General features: G+C 53.5%; 1 protein-coding gene across 7 annotated transcripts in view; it reads right to left on the bottom strand.

Moving 5' to 3' along the window:
- The window catches only part of SARDH (sarcosine dehydrogenase), a 77,237-nt gene that overhangs the window by 20,955 nt on the left and 38,078 nt on the right, over positions 1–18,204 (bottom strand). For 6 of the 7 annotated variants that reach the window (XM_033238646.1, XM_033238645.1, XM_033238642.1 and 3 more), the window contains 4 exons: positions 13,909–14,047; positions 11,915–12,028; positions 7,862–8,009; positions 2,406–2,498 (listed from right to left, as the gene is read on the bottom strand). In XM_033238646.1, coding sequence (XP_033094537.1) covers positions 2,406–2,498; positions 7,862–8,009; positions 11,915–12,028; positions 13,909–14,047 — 494 coding nt within the window. Of the gene's footprint in view, positions 1–2,405; positions 2,499–7,277; positions 7,382–7,861; positions 8,010–11,914; positions 12,029–13,908; positions 14,048–18,204 lie in introns of those variants that run through there. The other variant, XM_033238648.1, reaches the window with a different exon arrangement.

The raw sequence follows: 18,204 nt of genomic DNA, 5'->3' as shown, positions 1-18,204 counted from the left end.
CCAGACCTGCCCACAGACCCAGCATCCTCGCTCTGAGGCGGCAAGGATCGTGCCCAAAGTGGGCTTGCTAGAAGCGAGGTCTGCACTCAGCCCATGTGCTGAATCCTATGTGCAGTGATGGTTGGAAACTGAGCAATGAGCAGTATTTTATGCAGTCGTGACGTGTTTGTATGACACCAGTTATTTTACGCCAATGAGCAGGAGACTGTGGGGAGAAGTGGCCCCTGTGACCGTCCCTGCACCCCCTACACCCCCAATGCTGTGTTTGGCCTGGCCTGTTCCTCTGGGGGACGTCATCCTGGAAGCAGAAACTTTGTGTCAGCTTAGCAAGCACCTGGCCTGGCCTGGATCCTAGGCCACACAGGTGGAGGTGGACCCAGGCAGCCACGGTCCAGGCTTGGGGAGGCCGCCAGGGCCAGGAAAGGGCCAGCCCCAGGGGAGGGGAGGCAGCTGGAGCCGCCTGTGTGAGAACAAGTCCCAGCAGCTTGCTGGAATGGCCGTGCGGGTGGGGGCGAGGCTGCTGGGCCTCACATGGGAGGGGACGTGTTCCCACCTGGTTGTCTCCCCCTCCTGTAGCCAAACCATACAGAGGCAGCACCTATGCCAAGCCTCAGCAAGGTGGGAGAACCCATGGTTCCCCTCCCCTTCTGCAAACCAGAGCCCAGCTGCAGACAAAGCTGGATGCTGTGTGGACCCTGTGGCTGGCCTGCGGGAGCTGGAGTCGGGCCGTCTGAAGGCCATGTGGCCTGGATCCAGCTGTGCTGCTCTCTCTCAGCGCCCACCCTCTCTGGTCCCAGCAGGCAGCTTCGCACCAGAGGCAGGAAGCAAGCTAGACACAGCCAGCCCTGCTTCCTGCCCCTGTGCAGCCTCTGGAGAGGGGAGGTGAGAGCAGAGCCGCCGGGATCTCCCTGGTCTCTGGCTGCCTCCTCCCTGACAGTCATCGCCACGTTGTTTATCTGCTAACGGAACCCAGATCTGTCTCCCAGGACCTCCAGTCCCTCCGCAGGCCAGGACCTCGCTCCTCCCCAACCTTCCTTAGCATTTTCCCCACCCAAACCCCAGACGAACATACAGGAAGGAGAGACAGGGAGCTGCCTCCAAATGCGGCCGTGCACCCGCCCACCCCCTCCTGAAGGCCACATCCGTGTCACTGACACATATTGGGGGTTTCTGGGTTTCTGTAGCCGGGTGGCCCTGAGCAGCCTCTCTGAGCTCCATCTGGGTAACATTCGTCACGCAGGGCAACATCTCCTGCAGCAGGAGTGCTGGAGGGCTCTGGAGGCCCGGTCCCTGCTGCTGCTACATGGCTTACACCCCTGCAAACAAGCAGGGTGGTCATGTACCGAGGTTCTCAACGGGTGATCCTGCCCCCAGCGGACCTTTGCCCATGTCTGAACACACTTGTGGCTGTCACAACAGTGGGTGCCACTGGCACCTAGCGGGCGGCAGCCAGGGAGGCTGCCACACACCTGTGTCACACAGGAGGGCCCCCAGAGCAGAGAGGATCTGTTCCACCATGTCAGTCGTGCTGAGGTTGGGAGATCCCGTAACAGAGCCTTCCGCGCTGCGGCGAGGATTACATGGGGAAGCGTGCTGTGATGTTCCCGGAACAGTGTCTGGCACACAGGAGGCCCTCAGCAAACACACTGCTGTGTTTACCATCCACGCCCCATCTTAGCCTCGATAAGTCAAAGTAGATGCCAAGATGCCTGTTTTCCAACAAGGAAAGGAAGCCCAGAAGAGGGACGTGCTGGCCCAGAACTAGAACCTGGGCCCCGATCCTGGTCTCTGAGGGAGCCTCCTGCCTGGGGCCGGATCGCATAGAGTCCTGGCACCGGACACCACCACCACCACCTCAGAAGGGGTGGGCCCTGGCCCTCAGGATAGAGACTTTCTCGAGCTGGCGGGGGATGTGTGGTGTGCTCTTTGGGGACTGGCTGTGCTCCCACCCCAGCAGCCCCTCCTCCCACGCCAACAATGGCAGCTGGGAGGCTGCCACATGGAGACCTCCGGAGCTGGCTACTGCTCAGCAGAGCTCGGTCCTCCTGTTTCCAGGGGGTCACTCGGCCTCGGGAGGGCTGTCCTGCGCCTTTCAGGAGGGGATACAATAGGTGGTGATGAGGGCGGTGAGGCCGAGGCCCCCTTCCCTGAGACTGAGTCCCTGGCACGCACCAGGCACTGGGGATGGATGGAAGACGCTGTGACTTTGATCCCCATGACCTCTCCAAGCTCCCAAAAGCCTGTGGGAGGGCTGCCGGGTCCCATTGCCCCCCTTCACAGTTGGGGACCGAGGCCAGGGAGGTAAAGGAACCTGCCCGAGAGTCCCCAGCCCCCAGATCCCCCAGGATGCCCCTCACACCATGCTGCCACCTATGACCCAGAGGACGTGGCCAGCTGGAACCTACCAGGTGCCCGCGGCTCTCAGCAGCTTGTGGGTGGAGAACGGGAAGGCCTCGTTGCTCAGGTCTGCGTCCAGCACCTCCTGCAGAATGGCCCGGCTGCAGGCAAGAGCAAAGTCGCTCAGTCAGCAAGTGCTCACGGGTGGGGCCTGGGCAGGAAAGGCCCCGGGGACCTGCCATGAGTGGGACAAGTCCCTGTCCTCATGAGACAGACAACAATAAACATGGAGTAATAAAAATACACCAAGACAGATGTATATTCCAAATATACACAAGACAGCCACCCTTCCAGCCGGGTAATGCTAGGGCTAGCAGGACCCCTGGGGAAGCAGACTTGGAGACAGCTCTAATGGGACTCATGATTCTTAGATGGGGAACTGAGGCCAGAATGGTTATCTAACCACAGAATGCCCCTGAAGCCCACAGGCCAGGAGGAACAGAGTCTGGGCCAGGTCCACCATCCACATCGCCAGGTACCTCTAGGTTTCCAACTCGTCAGAGGCCAGAGGGGCCTCAGCTGCTGCTTCGGTAGCCACAGCCCGAGAGAGGAGCTGGCTATGGCGGCCTCAGTGCTGCACAGAAGAGTAGAGTAAGGCCAGGGGCAGTGGCTCACGCCTGTAATCCCAGCACTTTGGGAGGCCGAGATGGGCGGATCACGAGGTCAGGAGATCGAGACCATCCTGGCTAACACGGTGAAACCCCGTCTCTACTAAAAAATACAAAAAAACTAGCCGGGCAAGGTGGCAGGCACCTGTAGTCCCAGCTACTCGGGGGGCTGGGGCAGGAGAATGGCATAAACCCGGGAGGCGGAGCTTGCAGTGAGCCAAGATCTGGTCACTGCACTCCAGCCTGGGCGACAGAGTGAGACTCCACCTCAAAAAAAAAAAAAAAAAAAAAAAAAGAGTAGAGTAACTTGCCCAAGGCAGAGCGGACTGGAGCAGATTCCGGCCTCCTCCCAGCCCCCTGCAGAAAGTGCTCTTTCCAGACACCACCCTGCTCTGTTCCTGGACCTAACCCTCTAACCGGGCACCTCGGCCCCAAAGTCCTCTGCCTGACATGGGTGTGAGACGCTGAGGCTGCAGACTTGGAGGAGGCAGAGAGCTGGGCTTAGCACCCAGCAGGTGATAAGAGCCATTTCAACCTCCTAGGCGACTGTCACCTACCGAGGGCAGGGCCGCACCCCAGCGCCCATAGTGCAGCTGGGAATGTTCCTGAGCGCTGGACACTCAGTCCATACTCGACAGTTTGCACAGACTTGCTGGGTTCACCCCTAGTTTATAAGCTCTGTGAGGGCGGGGGTTCGCTCCCCACTTCCCCAGCACCACATCTACTCTCACACTTGCCCAAGTACCGGAGACCTCACTGGGGCCAAAACCCATGGTCTCCAAGGAAGCCCTCACCTCCTGGGCATGGTGCCCACCTCCAGGTCTAGCCTTCTTGTGCCCCTCCACATTATCACCCCTTCCCCTGTCCCCACTTAACCCTTTGTCATCCTTCAGCTCTTGGCTCAGCTGTCACCTCCTCCAGGAAGCCCTCCCTGATTCTCTAGGTCTTGGTCAGGTACTCCTTGTCCAAGGTCCCACAGTCTCCTGCCAGGGTGTCTCTCACATTGGTTGTACCCACTCCCAATACACCTACCCCCAGGAGGATGAAAGCAGAATCCTCCCATCCCAATGTGCCTGGCACAGAGAAGGCTCTCGGTAAATAGGACTGACTATGAACACCCTGGCTTGGCACAGCAGGGTGAGGCCCCCATTGCTAGGAGATGCCCCCCCTTCTGTCTCTCAGGGGTCCCAGCAGGTGTTGAGGCTGCAGGGAGGGCTGCCCAGAAGTGCTGCTGACTCTAATCCCATTCGTCAGGGTATTGGGAGCCGCCACCCACGTCACCCTGAGGTGCTCAGCTGTGGTGCAGTTGGCCAAGACCCTTATGTAAACACCCACCGTCCACGTAGTGCAAAGCCCTGGAGAGTGATACCAGCGCCTCAGACCTGACGAGCACATGCTCTGTGCAGCCTTGAGTGGCAGCCACACAGAAGGGACCCTGGGGCAGGAGCCTGGAGCTGCCAACTGGCCCAAGGCTTTGAAGGGCTCTGACCCAGGCTGTGGGCTCAGCAACCTCAGGGGAAGCCCAGCTCCAGGGGTCCAATAGCTTCCCAGTTAGTGGCCCCGGTTCTAGTCCCAGGCCCCATACTTACCCCTCACCCCTACCAAGCCCCAGTCCCTCATCTGTGATGCCATGGGCCATTGTGAGGAACCAGCAAGAAAGCACATGCAAAGCCCTTGGTGTTAACCATGACCACAGTGATGGCCACTTTTGGGCTGCACAACACTGTCTCTCCCAGCCATGCAAGGATATTGGTTTTGGTTTGTTTTGTTTCATTTTGGTTTGAGACAATGTCACCCTCTGTCACCAGGCTGGAGTGCAGTAGCATAATCACAGCTCACTGCAGCCTTGACCTCCTGGGCTCAAGTGATCCTCCAGCCTTGGGCTCCCAAGTAGCTGGGACTACAGGTGTACACCACCATGCCCAGCTAATTGAAAACAAAAATTTTTTTAGAGACAAGGTCCCACTATGTTGCTCAGGCTGGTCTCAAAGTCCTGGACTCAAGTGATCTTACCACCTTGTCCTCCCAAAGTGCTGGGGTTGCAGACATGAGCCACCCTGCCCAGCCTCCACCAGCACATGAGGCTATTTGAGTTTACATTCACTAGAATTAAAAATGCAGTCCCACTAGCCACATTTCAAAGGCTCAGTAGCCACACAGGGCTTAGTGGCTGCGTGTTGGACTGCTCAGTTATGGAACATTTCTAGAAAGTTCCACAGGGCATCAGCTTGCACAGCCCCTGCTCTGTGGTCCAGCAGGTGTACTGAGCACATCCTGAATAACAAACTCCAAAAGTGCAGCCTTCATCAGCAGCACCAGTATTATTATTCATCTAAGAAACTTTGGGTTATTTTTGAAAGATAGAGGACATTTTGGAGGAGAAAGTTAAGAAATTACCAGGAGGCAGCGAGCTCCTCTTCCCGCTGGCTGCCTCCCCCACCGCCGCCTGGAGTAGCTGATAATGAGGCTGGGCGCACTGGCCGCCTCCAGGCCGCACCTTGATCTGTCCATCTGCCACCTCCTCCCTCCACGGCCCACCTGTCTCCCCCACACTAAAAATATCCCCACTCCCTGTCTAAGGCTGGCGTGGCAATGAAGCTGGAGGATTCCAAGGACCAGGCCTTGACATGCCTCCTTCCGCCCCAGAGATGTGGAGGTTGGGGTCACTCAGGTGAGAAATTGGAAGCACATAGCATTGCAGCTGCCCATGGGCCAGGCTGGGGCCTGCATGATTCCACCGCATCCCAGTCTCTTTCCCTGTCACTGTGGCTGGTACCCTCCACTACTCATCATGCACATGGAAGCTGCCTCTGTTCCCTCCCCTCCCCCTGACCCTCTCAGCACACCCCATCCACTGTCGGGTGCTATGAGCTTTGCCCAGTCCATGGGAACCACCACAATGCCAAACCCTCGCCCGTGAGTCATACGAACTCAGCTCATCACTCCCTCCTGGACATCCCTGCCTCCTCGCCTGGCCTGGGGCTCCTCACAGGCCTGCTGGTCCACTGCCCCCTGGCCCAACAGCAGAGACCCCCCACCAAAGCCCAAGCCCAACCATGTTCCTCCTCTGCTCAGCACCCCTCCCTCAGAGGAGCAGCCACTGGGCCTCCAGGATCTCACCCTGCTGCCCTCTGAGCACTGCTCCATCCTAGCCTCCATATGTGCCTCAGACAAACGTACTTGCCTGCCACAGGGCCTTTGCACCTGCTGTTGCCACTACCAGGAGCAGTTCCCTGAGAACACCAAGGCTGGGTCACTCCTTTCCTGCAGGGCTCTGCCCAGCGACTCCTTAATGCATGTTGCTTTCTATGAGCAGCCTCAAGTCAAACTCTTGGCGGAAGCCAGTTAATGTTAAAGCACTCGACCCTCTCCGATTCTATCCCTTCATTCAGCAAGCATGCGTCTACCGCATGCCTCTGAGCACCGCAGTGCATACACTTGGACGGACAGCAACAACTCAGTCCCTCGCAGCCTGAGAGGGGAGCGACGGCCCAGGACTCAGGGAGAGGTGCCAGGGAAAATGGACCCTGTGGCAGGGTCTGGGCACTCCAGCCAGAGGTCTCGGCAGAATCCCAGGCTGACAGGATATCACCCGGACACAGCCCTGCTACGTCAAAGTGCTCACCTCAGCGACCTGCAGGCTGGAGACGCCTCTCCCCCCACCCCTCCCCACCTCTCCATCTCTTCTTTCTCGTCCTCGCCCCAAAGCTGCCCCCGTCATTTTCCAGAGATAGATCACCCCTTTGACACTCTCCATGTACCAGAAGCAGTGCCCTCATCTCGTGCCTCTTCCTCTTGCCCAGTCCAGCACAGTCACCCTGTCCAGCCCCGAGGCAGATGTGGCGGCAAGAAGTACATTGAGATGAGTGTCCTGGCCCCTTATCCCGGGGGGTTACCAGTGGAAGGCCTAGACTAGGCTGTTTTCTCACAGAGGGTTTGTAACTCTTGAAAAAGGTTGGCAATGAGCGTGTGCAGGCTTCTGAGCACAAAGGGGGACGCTTCCCCATCAGCCCTGGCGCTGACCAGCTGTGTGACCTTGGGCAAATGTCTCCACCTCTCTGTTTCTCAGTTTCTGCATCAGTAAAAATAAGAACAATTATGACCACCTCAAAGGGCTACTATGGGGATGGAAGATGTTGGCTCAGGCTTGGCAAGTCACAGGTGCTCCACGAGTGTCTGCTAACACGACTGCCCTTTTCCTCTGTCCCCCACCCCTAGTCCCTTCTCCCAGCCTCTGAAGCACAGTCAGAGGAGTTTGTCCAAGGTGCACACCTGCTCAGCCGTCCTTTTGCCCAAGACTCTTCTGTGGCTGTGTGCATGAGCCAGCAGCGGAGGGTCTTCCCGGGTCTTGGTTTCTCATGGGTGGGGAACACAGCCTGGCAGGTGTTTATAGAAGGAACGCATGCATGGATAAGCCATGCAGACACCTTGCCATGGGAGGTGTTTCCGGAGGAGCCAGGGACTCCTCGGTGTAGGATATTATTCTGCCCATGTGATCCAGGTGGCATACAGAAATTGCCAGGTAGCAGGGCGAACCCTGGCCTGGGTCTGCCCACTTTGGGATGGTGGACGGTAATTCCTAGACTGCACGGGGGACGCAGAGACTGTCCTCCCCTCTGGGATCCTGGGATCCTCCGTGACTGAACAACTACAAAGTTCAGTCTGACTCATGTTACGGGCTTATCCGCATTCCAGTGCTTTCAAGATATTTATTCAGAATGGCATCTCTGATTTACCAGAGCGCTTCACTATTCAGAATGGCCCATTCTGGAGAAGCAGTTCTGCCCAAGGGCCTGTTGGAGGACCTGGGTCCAGGGAGCAGGTGTGCCCGGGGCGGGCTCCCGGTCCTGTCTCACCTGGCTGGGCCCTGGATGCTGACCATGCCCAGATCCTCGGAGCTGTCGATGAGCTGGCACCGGAACTTCTGGTCCTGCAGCACGGTGGTGATGTGGGACCAGTTGTGCTGGGCCACGGCCCCGCCCACGGCCAGGTAGTAACCGTCCCCTGGAAGAGAGGCACCTGGACTTAGGGCAGGATTTCAGGGCCTGGGAGGTGGGGACAGAGAGGGTGGCCCAGGGGTCTCCCGGCTGAGAAAACAGATGCAGTCTCAGGGGCCTGTGCCTTCATAGTGCCCAGGGACCGTATCTGTCCCTCCCTTGTTCCCCCAGGGCCAGGCCCTGCACAGAGTATCCTCTGAGCCACAGGGGTTAGGAGAAGGACCTGCTTCTCAACCCCTACCACCCAGCCCTCCGCCCACACTTCAAAGGGATGCCCCCACCCTAGCAGGACGGTGTCTTGGGAACACACAGGCCTAGGCCAGCCGGGCCCAGATGTGGCTCACCGGCCTCTCTGAGCCCCCATTTTCTCATCTGTAAAAGGGGTAGACCCACAACATCTGGCCCCACAGAGCTATTGGGAGCACCCCTTGGATGAGCGACCTCTCAGGGCCCGGTGCAGGCCCCAGCCAGGCTGCTCCCTCCCTTCCTCCTCTTGACACCATGAGCACAAGAGAAAATGAAGGCAAAGACAAGCCAGTCCTCAAGGGGTTCCCCGACCCCTGGGCTGGGGCCGTTTCTGGACAGCATCCTCAGCCCTATGCCAGACAGACACCCCACCTCACCTCCCTCAGCACACACACACACACACACACACACACACACACAGCCACTCTCAGGTCCCTGGCTCCTGGGTGGCCCTACCAGTCTGCAGCTATCCCAAGCCTCTCCCAGGAGGGCATGAGAGCTACTGAGGCCAATTGGTGCTCAGGGAGATGGCAGTTGATGGGCCTGGCCTCCTATGGCCCTGACCATTCCTGATCAACTTCCCTGAAAACAAAATGTCAGTCCTGAGGCCAGCGGTCAGTCAGCCCAGGTCCAGGCCTGGCCTGCAAAGCTGACATGGCAGAGAACAGTGAGAAAGCAGGGTGGCCGGGGGACTTGCGCCGTTGGCACTGGGTGTTGGGGGAGCTGTGGGCTGTGCACCTGATTTTGTGCTTTTCAGTATCGTCGGAATGGTTCCCAGGAGCATGTATCCTTTTGTAATCTTACAAAAAGATCAATAAAGATCATCTAAAATTACTTTTAAGATTGACAGCTGCTTTGTACACCACCTTGATCACATGTAAATCATCACATTCTCTCGGCTTCATGGTGATCTGATATAGTATGGGTAGGTAGCACATGTATTCAATACATGCATATTTAATGCCCATGCACATTCATAACTCAAACAGTGTAGTTTTGAAGCCTGAAAGTAAAGCAAAGCCCACACGGTGGTTTTCTCCTGTTGAGTGGTGTCCCCAGGCCCTGCAGAGTGCTGGGGGATGTGACTCACTGTGCTAACTCCACACCCACCAAGTGCAAACCTTCCCAGCAACCAGCACCACCGATCCCCAGCCCTCAGCTCTAGGAATCCACCAGAATCCTCTGGAAAGCTAATTGTGCACCACTGGGAGATGGCTCAGCTTTCAAAGCACTTTCCTTACAGCTTCCCCTTATGAGGGGGGACGAACAAGGTCCTCAATTCCCCAGCCAGAGAAAATGAGGCTCAGGGAGGCTGGTCCCCAGCCCCCCCAGCACCCCCAGGCTCTGACACAATTCTCTATCGCAGTTCCGGGAGGCACGTCTTCCTGACTCCATTTCACAGATGAGGGAAACTGAGGCTCAGTTCGCTGAGCCAGGCAGTGGCAGGGCCTGGCCAAGATTTTGGTGACCTGTGTCCTCATTTTGGCCCCTCTACTGTCTCCCTAGCTAGACTCACTAAGTCTGCGGTTACGGGCTGTGCCTGGGCAGCCCCTCTCCTGGGGGCTGATGCCCAGCTCCTTACGGGCATCACTCCTCTCAGCTCAGAGATGCCATTTTGGCTGAATGACCCAGAGAGGACCAGCGATGGGCAGTCACACTGGTTCTCACCAATACACCCTTGTAGCCAGCAGCTCCTACCCATCCTTCCAGACTCAGGCTGGCCATCTCCTCCAGGAAGCCTTGCTCATCCCAGCTCAGCGGCTTCACACGGCCTTCCCTAACATCTCGCTCTTTCCCATCCCCTTGCATGTGCCCCTCCAGGTATCACAGAGCCCTTCCTGTCCCCGTCTGCACATACAGCCCACTATGGGGTCCCTGAAGCCGCACCGGTCTCCTTCAACTCCTTCCAGCTCTGGCTGTCCTGGCGCTGCTGTACAGTACAGGCTCCGCAAGGACCGTTGAGGGAATGAGGGAAGGAATGAGCTCATGGATCCATGAAGCACAGGCGCCCTGGCTCAGCACATGGCTCTCTCAGCCTCCATGTCACCGACGGCAAGACGGAAGGGGTGGGCAAGCTCTGTGCACCCCACAGGACCCCTCGCTCACACATGCAGCCTCATCTCTGCCACCAGCCTCGAGACTGCAGCGCTCACCTCACTACTCCCTGCTTTTGGCAGAACCCCAGAGGCCCAGGAGTCCCCGCCAGTCCCCAGCCTCAAAGACCCCCTGGGCAGTGAGGAACGTGGTCTTGCCACCCTGGCCCCCAATATCCCACCCGCTCTGGTCTTCATTTTTCCTCTTGACCCATCTTACATCCTACACCTTCCACTTATTTTATTTTTTTTAAATCCTGTTTCCTCCCACCAGAGATAGAAACTCCACATGGGCCATAACCTGCTGTGCTTGGTTCATTGCTGGGTTCTCCCTGCCTCAAACCGAGCCTGACCCACAGTCGGTGCTCAAGGAATGCTGCTGAAGGAGCGGGTTATGAGCTGATCATGAATGAACCCCTTTCTCCCCTTGCCTCTCTCCCCCAGTGCCCAAGCTGGGGCTCGACACTGACCGAGTCCCAGTGAGGAAACAACTACATTTGCCAGCAGCACGGAGTCAGGTCAAGAACCAGGAGATGCCAGCTTTTCTGAATGGGCTGAGCCCTCCCCACTGACTGCGCCCCTGCCCCAGGGACAGCACAGAGAGCTGCACAGTCAGCACCTTCCCCTGTGCAAATTCCGTCCCAGAGGCGACAATGCCCCTTCTTGGAGAAAGAGAATGTTTCCCTCTCTGCTTCTTCATCCCTCATGGGGATGGGTTACAGGACGAGAGATCAGATGGCTCCTGTGTGAACCCAGGGCAGGATCAGGGAGCCGAAGGGACAGGAGGCAGGTCCTGGCTCTGGGTAACAGGGATGAGCAAACAAGGCATGAGGGTACTGAGCTACCCGTCACGGAGGGCATGCAAGCAGACACGGAGGGACTGCAGAGGGCAATCAGGCAGTGGCGTGGGCCCCGAGCCGGACGTTTTCTAAGGGCCTATCCAAGCCCCAGACTAGGGGGTCACACGGGCCTGAGAAGTCAACCCAGCAAGGATGTCAGTGGCAGAAAGGAGCCGACTGCTCGGAGTGGGAGGCATGGCCCAGCATTGGCACACTCTGTTCCGGGCAACCGAGCTGAGCACGCCCACGCTGCAGCCACTCCGAAACGCAGCAGTGTGGACAGGTTCAGAGATGCAGTCACGGGGGAGAGTGGGCACTGGGGGAGACAGGCAAGGGGAGAAAGGGGTTCATTCATGATCAGCTCATAACCCGCTCCTTCAGTAGCATTCCTTGAGCACCGACTGTGGGTCAGGCTCGGTTTGAGGCAGGGAGAACCCAGCAATGAACTAAGCACAGAAGGTTATGGCCCAAGTGGAGTTTCTATCTCTGGTGGGAAAAAACAGGATTTTAAAAAAATTCCTGAGTACTGGGAGCTCCAGGAGTGCCGCCTGAACAAAGCCCGCAGTTAGCCTGAAACGAGACCTCTAATCTCTCAGCCCTGACCACAGCGGGCACAACAGCTAACGACAGGGCTGCCGTCAGCAGCTCATCCCGTCCATCCCGCCCTGTCCACAACCATCAGTCCACAGAGCAGGCCGCAGTCACAGCGCCCTGCACACAGAGGCATCCCATACCTTCAAAGGCGGGGGCCAGCGGGGAGGCCTGGTGGCTGGGTGCCAGGCGGCTGACAGTCAGGTCACTCTCGGTGCCCCCACGGCGGTTGAGCATGCAAGTGTACACGGTGGAGCCTGTGAGAGGGAGAAGGAAGCCGGGTCTGTGCTGAGGCCCCAGCCAGGTCTGTGCTGCCTCAGTTTCCCCAGGGCGGCTCACAGGGGCAGCTCCTCGTCACAGAGGCTGGATAACTCCCAGACAGGATGCCCTACCTGGAGGTAACCTGGAGAGCCCCTCAGCCCAGGGATGCCATTTGCAGCTGAATGACTCAGAGACGACTGGCCTTGGGCAGGTCATCTCATCACCGTCATCCTTGTGGGAAGGAAACTTCTTTCTTCTTAAAATGCCTTGGCACTGGCCCCTCCCACCCATCCACCACCATGCTGAGAAGTTTCTAGGGACAGGATTCATGTCCCCCATTCATTCTGGGGCTCCTAGCACCGTGCCTGGTACCGGAGAAGACTCCATAAATGTCTGTGGCATAAATTACTTTGTGGATGGAGGATGGATGGACAGATGGGAAGGTGGGCAGATGGATGGGAGGAAGGGAGTGGGTGAGTAGAAGGGGGAACAGATGTATGGCGAAACAGGGATGTGTGGGCTGGTGGATGGGTGGATGAAAGACTGTGTGGGTGGCTGGATTAATGGGAGGTGAGCAGCAGGTGCCTAGGAGTCTGGGGAGTGAGTTTGTTGGTTGGCTGGCTGGAGAGATGATGTTAGGGGTTGAATTGTGTCCCCCCTAAAAGATACGTGAAAGTCCTCACCCCAGGACTGGGAATGTGATCTTATTTGGAAATGGGGTCTTTGGATATGTGATCAGGTTAAAGTGAGGTCATTAGTGTGGGCCCTCATATAATCTGACTGCTGTCTTTGTAAGAGGAGAACACGGCCGGGTGCGGTGACTCACACCTGTAACCCCAGCACTTTGGGAGGCCAAAGCGGGAGGATCACCTGAGGTCAGGAGTTTCAGACCAGCCTGGCCAACATGGTGAAACCCTGTCTCTACTAAAAATACAAAAATTAGCTGGGCGTGGTGGTGGGTGCCTGTAATCCCAGCTACTCAGGAGGCTGAGGCATGAAAATCACTTGGACCCAGGAGGTGGAGGTTGCAATGAGCTGAGATCACGCCATTGCACTCCAGTCTGAGCAACAGAGCGAGACTCCATCTCGGAAACACACACACACACACACACACCAAAAAAAAAAGAGAACACCTGGAGAAGGCCTTGTGACACAGGCAGAGACTGCAGTGATGCAGCTGCACACCAAGGAAGGCCAAGATTCCCTGCCACCACCAGCAGCTGGAAGAGCAAGGAAGGGTCCTCTGAGGAGGGTCAGGTACAGACACCCTCATTTTTACCTCCAGTTTCCAGAACCGTGACAATAAATTGCAGTTGTTTTAAGCCACCAGGTTTGTGATCCTCTGTTCTGGCAGCCCAGGACACTCATGAAGACGGGGATGCGTGAGCTTTTGGGTGGGTGGGTGACAAAAAGGCAGATGAATATCCCAAGTATGTCCCAAATATGGCTTGGGACATACCTACATTAAAAATGAGTCATTATGTATCCAAAATTCCAATGTAGCTGAGCATCCTGTGTTTCTATTTAATTCTGGCAATCCCACCTGTGAGAGCATGGCGGGGACTGGGCCCCCCAGTCCCAGGAGAGAGGTGGCTGAGGGCCAACTGCCACACATCCTGTCTGGAACAGAGTAGAGAGGAAGCTGGAGGTGGGGAGGAGAAGGAGGGTGGGAGGGAGAGGTGGAGGAAAGTAATGAGGGCCTGGGGTCTGGGATGGGGCAAAAGGGGCCGGACAAGGGGGCCCAAGGCCAGGTGAGGGCAAGGAGCAGTGTGCTCAGGGTGACCGAGGGGACAGGGTGGCTTGCCAGTTCGTCTCAGTGCCTGAGGCTGTGCCCAAGGAGTGACAGGAACATGCCCCCCAACCCCAGACTCCATACCTGGGGGTCGGCTGACATCTGCGGAGAACAGCCAGTCGGCAGCCTTCCTTGCATCCAGTCCCACCAGGTAGAACTTCCCAAAGTAGGACATGTCAAACACAGCGGCAGCCCCTCTGCAGGCCAGACACTCCTTCTTGATCTGAAAAGTTCCAGGGAGGTGCGAATGCCACGGGGGCCTTTGGGGTGTGCTTCTTCCTCAAGAACGTGGAGAACGGGGGCTCTTTCCAGCACACCTGTACTGAGCCTCCCCTCCCTCTCTTCCAGCCCAATCAAGCCCTTCTCAGCTCAGGTGCACACTGTGACACATGCTTCTCAAGCACAGGACATGCTCCCCAGGATAGATTATATGCTAAGCCACAAAACAAGGCTCAATAAATTCAAAAAGGTTGAAATCATATAAAGGATGTCCTCTGACCATGATGTAATTAAATTAGAAATCAGTAGCTGAAGAAAAATTGGAAAATTCACAAATAAGTGGAAATTACACAACACACTGGTAAAGAACCAATGGATCAAAGATTCACAAAGGGAGTTAGAAGTTACTGAATTAAATGAAAATGAATGCACAACACAAAACCACTTATGAGATGCAGCTAAAGCAATGCTCACGAAGGAATGTCTGCTTGTATGTGCTTGTATTACAAAAGAAAACCTCAAATCAATAGCCTGATCTTCCACTTTGAGGCACCAGAAAAAGAGCATAATTAAACCGAAAGCAAGCAGAAGGAATGAAATGTTAGAACAGAAATAAGTAAGAATAGAAAAACAGAAAAAACCAGCAAAACAAAAAGTGGATGTTTTGAAAAGATCAACAAAATTGACAAACTTCTAGCTAGAGTGACAGAGAAAATGAGAGGACTCAAAGTGCTAAAATCAGGAATGAAAGAGAGGATATCATACCTACCCTAGAGAAATAAAAGGGATTCTGAGGGAACTCTATGAACAATCGTATGCCAACAGACTAGACACAAAATGGACAAATTCCTAGAAACACACAAATTACTGAAACAGAATGAAGACATCACAAATCTTAATAGAACTAAAACAAAAAAGAGATGGAATTTGTCATTGAAAAATTGTCCACAATCCCAGGTCCAGATGGCTTCCCTGATGAATTTTACCAAACAGTCAAAGAACTAATACCCATTTTTCCCAAACTCTTCCAAAAAATATGAATAGGAAATACTTGCCAATTCACTCTAGGAGGCCAGCATTACCCTGATGCCAAAAGCAGAAAAAGATACTATAAGAAAACTACAGACCAATATTTCTTACAAATATAGACACACACAAAAAAAATCCTCAACAAAATACTAGCAAATCAAATCCAACAACATAGGAAGAGATTACACACCATGATCAATGGGATTGGTCCCAGGAATGTGAGGTTGGTTTAACATTCAAAAATCAATTGATGTAATGCAATGTATTAAGAGAACAAAGGATAAAACCATCTGATCCTCCAATAGATACAGAAAAGTATTTGACAAAATTCACCTGTTCATGATAAATACGCACAACAAACTAGGAATATAAGGGAGTTTCCCTCACCTGATGAAAGACACCTACAAAAATCACATAGCAAACATGATACTTTATGATGGAAGATCAGCAACAAGATGGGGGTCCATTCTTGCCACTCTATTCAACATTGTACTGGAAGCTCTAGCCAGGGCAATTAGGCAGGAAAAGAAAAATAAGAGGCATCCTAATCAGAAAAGAAGAAATAAAAACATCCCTATTTGCCAATTACAGTATCTTGTATATAGGAAATCTAAGGAATCCACAAAAAAAAAAAAACAAAAAACTGCTAGAACTAATAAAATAGTTCAACAAGGTTGCAGGACAGAAGGTCAATATATAAAAACATACAAAAAAAACTATTGTATTTCTGTATTAGCAATGAACAATCTCAAAAGGAAGTTTTTAAAAATTCGATGTATAATATCATCAAGATAATAAAATGCTTAGGAATAAATTTAATTTAAAAGTCCAAAACTTATATTCTAAAACCTAAATTTTTTTAAATAAATGAAAGAAGACCTAAATAAGTGGAAAGACATCCTATGTTCATGAAACAAAAGACTTACTCTTGTTGAAATGATAATAAACCCCAAACGGATCTACAGACCTAACACAGTTCCTATCAAAATTCTCAGCTGGTTTCTTTGCAGAAATTGACTAGCCAATCCTAAAATTCATATGGAGATTCAAAGGGACCAAGAACACTCAAAACAATATTGAAAAGGAAAAATAAAGTTGCAGAATTCACACTTCTTGATTCCAAACTTGCTATTAAAATACAAAGCTATGTAATCAAGACAGTGAGGTACTGAATAAGAATAGACCTACAGATCAGTGGACTAGGACTGAGAGTCCAGCAATAAGCCCTCATCTTTACAGTCAATTGATTTTCAACTAAGGGTGCCAACTAGGGATGCCAGACAATTCCAAGGGGAGAGCAATCTTTTCAACAACTAGTGCTGGGCCAACTGGGTAGCCACATGCAAAAGAATGTGGCTGGACCCGACCTCACGCCATGCACAAAAATTAATTTTCATGGACCCTAGACGCAAGTGTAAAAGTGAAGACTATAAAAGTCTTAGAAGAAAACATAAATGTTTTTTACCTTTGGTTATGTTCTTAGACATGATACCAAAACCACAAGTGACAAAAGAAAAATATAGAGATGAACTGGACAGCATCAACATTTTAAAAGCTGGAAACAATGCCACCAAGGAAGAGACAGGACAACCACAGGATGCGGAGAGTGTGTGCACATTACAGATCTGATAAGGGAATTGTATCTAAACCGCATAAAAACATTTGCAACTCAATCATAAAAAGACAGTCGGGTGTGGTGGCTCACACCTGTAATCCCAGCACTTTGGGAGGCCGAGGCAGGCAGATCACCTGAGGTCAGGAGTTCAAGACCAGCCTGGCCAACATGGAGAAACCCCCATCTCTACTAAAAATACAAAATTAGCTGGGCATGGTGGCGCACTCCTGTGATCCCAGCTACTCAGGAGGCTGAGGCAGCAGCATTGCTTGAACCCGGGAGGCGGAGGTTGCAGTGAGCCGAGATCACGTCATTGCACTCCAGCCTGGGCAACAAGAGTGAAACTTCATGAAGAAAGGAAGAAAAGAAGAAGAAGAAGAAGAAGAAGAAGGAGGAGGAGGAGGAGGAGGAGGAGGAGGAGGAGGAGAAGGAGAAGGAGGAGAAGGAGGAGAAGGAGGAGAAGGAGGAGAAAGAAGGAGAAAGAAGAAGAAGGAGAAGGAGAAGAAGGAGGAGGAGGAGAAGGAGGAGGAGGAAGAGGAGGAGAGGAAAAAGAGGAAGAAGGAGGAGGAGGAGGAGGAGCAAGACAAATAACCCAATTTTAAAAGGGACAAAGGATCTGAACAGACATTTCTCCACAGAATGTATGCAAGTGGACAACAGGCCCATGAAAATGTGCTCAACATCATCAGTTGTTCCAGAAATGCAAATCAAAACCATAATGAAATGCCATTTCACACCCACCAGGATGGCTAGAATCAAAAAGTCAGATAATAATGAGTGTTGGCGAGGATGTGGAGACACTGGAACCCTCTTGCACTGTGGTGGGGAATGTAATGTGGTACAGTCACTTTGGAGAACAGTTGGCGTTCCCTCAAAATGTTAAACAGGGATACCACTTGACCCAGGCCTAGTTACACACCCATGAGAAATGATAACATACATGCACACAACACCTGGTACATGGATGTTCACAGCAGCACTGCTCACAGGAATTCAAAAGTGAAAACAACTCCGACGTCCACCAACGGATCAATGGATAAGTAAAATATGATGGGTTCATACAATGGAATATGATTGGGATAAAAAGGAATGAAGTGGCCGGGCCTGGTGGCTCATGCCTGTAATCCCAGCACTTTGGGAGGCCAAGGCAGGTGGATCACCTGAGGTCAGGAGTTCGAGACCAGCCTGGCCAAAACGGCAAAACCCCATCTCTCCTAAAAATACAAAAATTAGTTGGGCATGGTGGCAGGTGCCTGTAATCCCAGCTACTTGGGAGGCTGAGGCAGGAGAATTGCTTGAACCTGGGAGGTGGAGGTTGCAGTGAGCCGAGAGTGCACCACTGCACTCCAGCCTGGGCAACAGAGCAAGACTCCATCTCAAAAAAAAAGAGGAATGAAATGCTGATACACACTACAACATGGATGTGCCTTGAGACTATCACACTAAGCGGAAGAAGTTGATCACAAAAGACACATATTTTATGATTCTACTTGTGTGAAATATACAAACTAGATATA

This window comes from Trachypithecus francoisi, unplaced genomic scaffold (genome assembly GCF_009764315.1).
Source record: "Trachypithecus francoisi isolate TF-2019V2 unplaced genomic scaffold, Tfra_2.0 Lachesis_group16, whole genome shotgun sequence".
Taxonomy (NCBI): domain Eukaryota; kingdom Metazoa; phylum Chordata; class Mammalia; order Primates; family Cercopithecidae; genus Trachypithecus; species Trachypithecus francoisi.
This window is presented reverse-complemented; position numbering and strand designations above follow the sequence as displayed.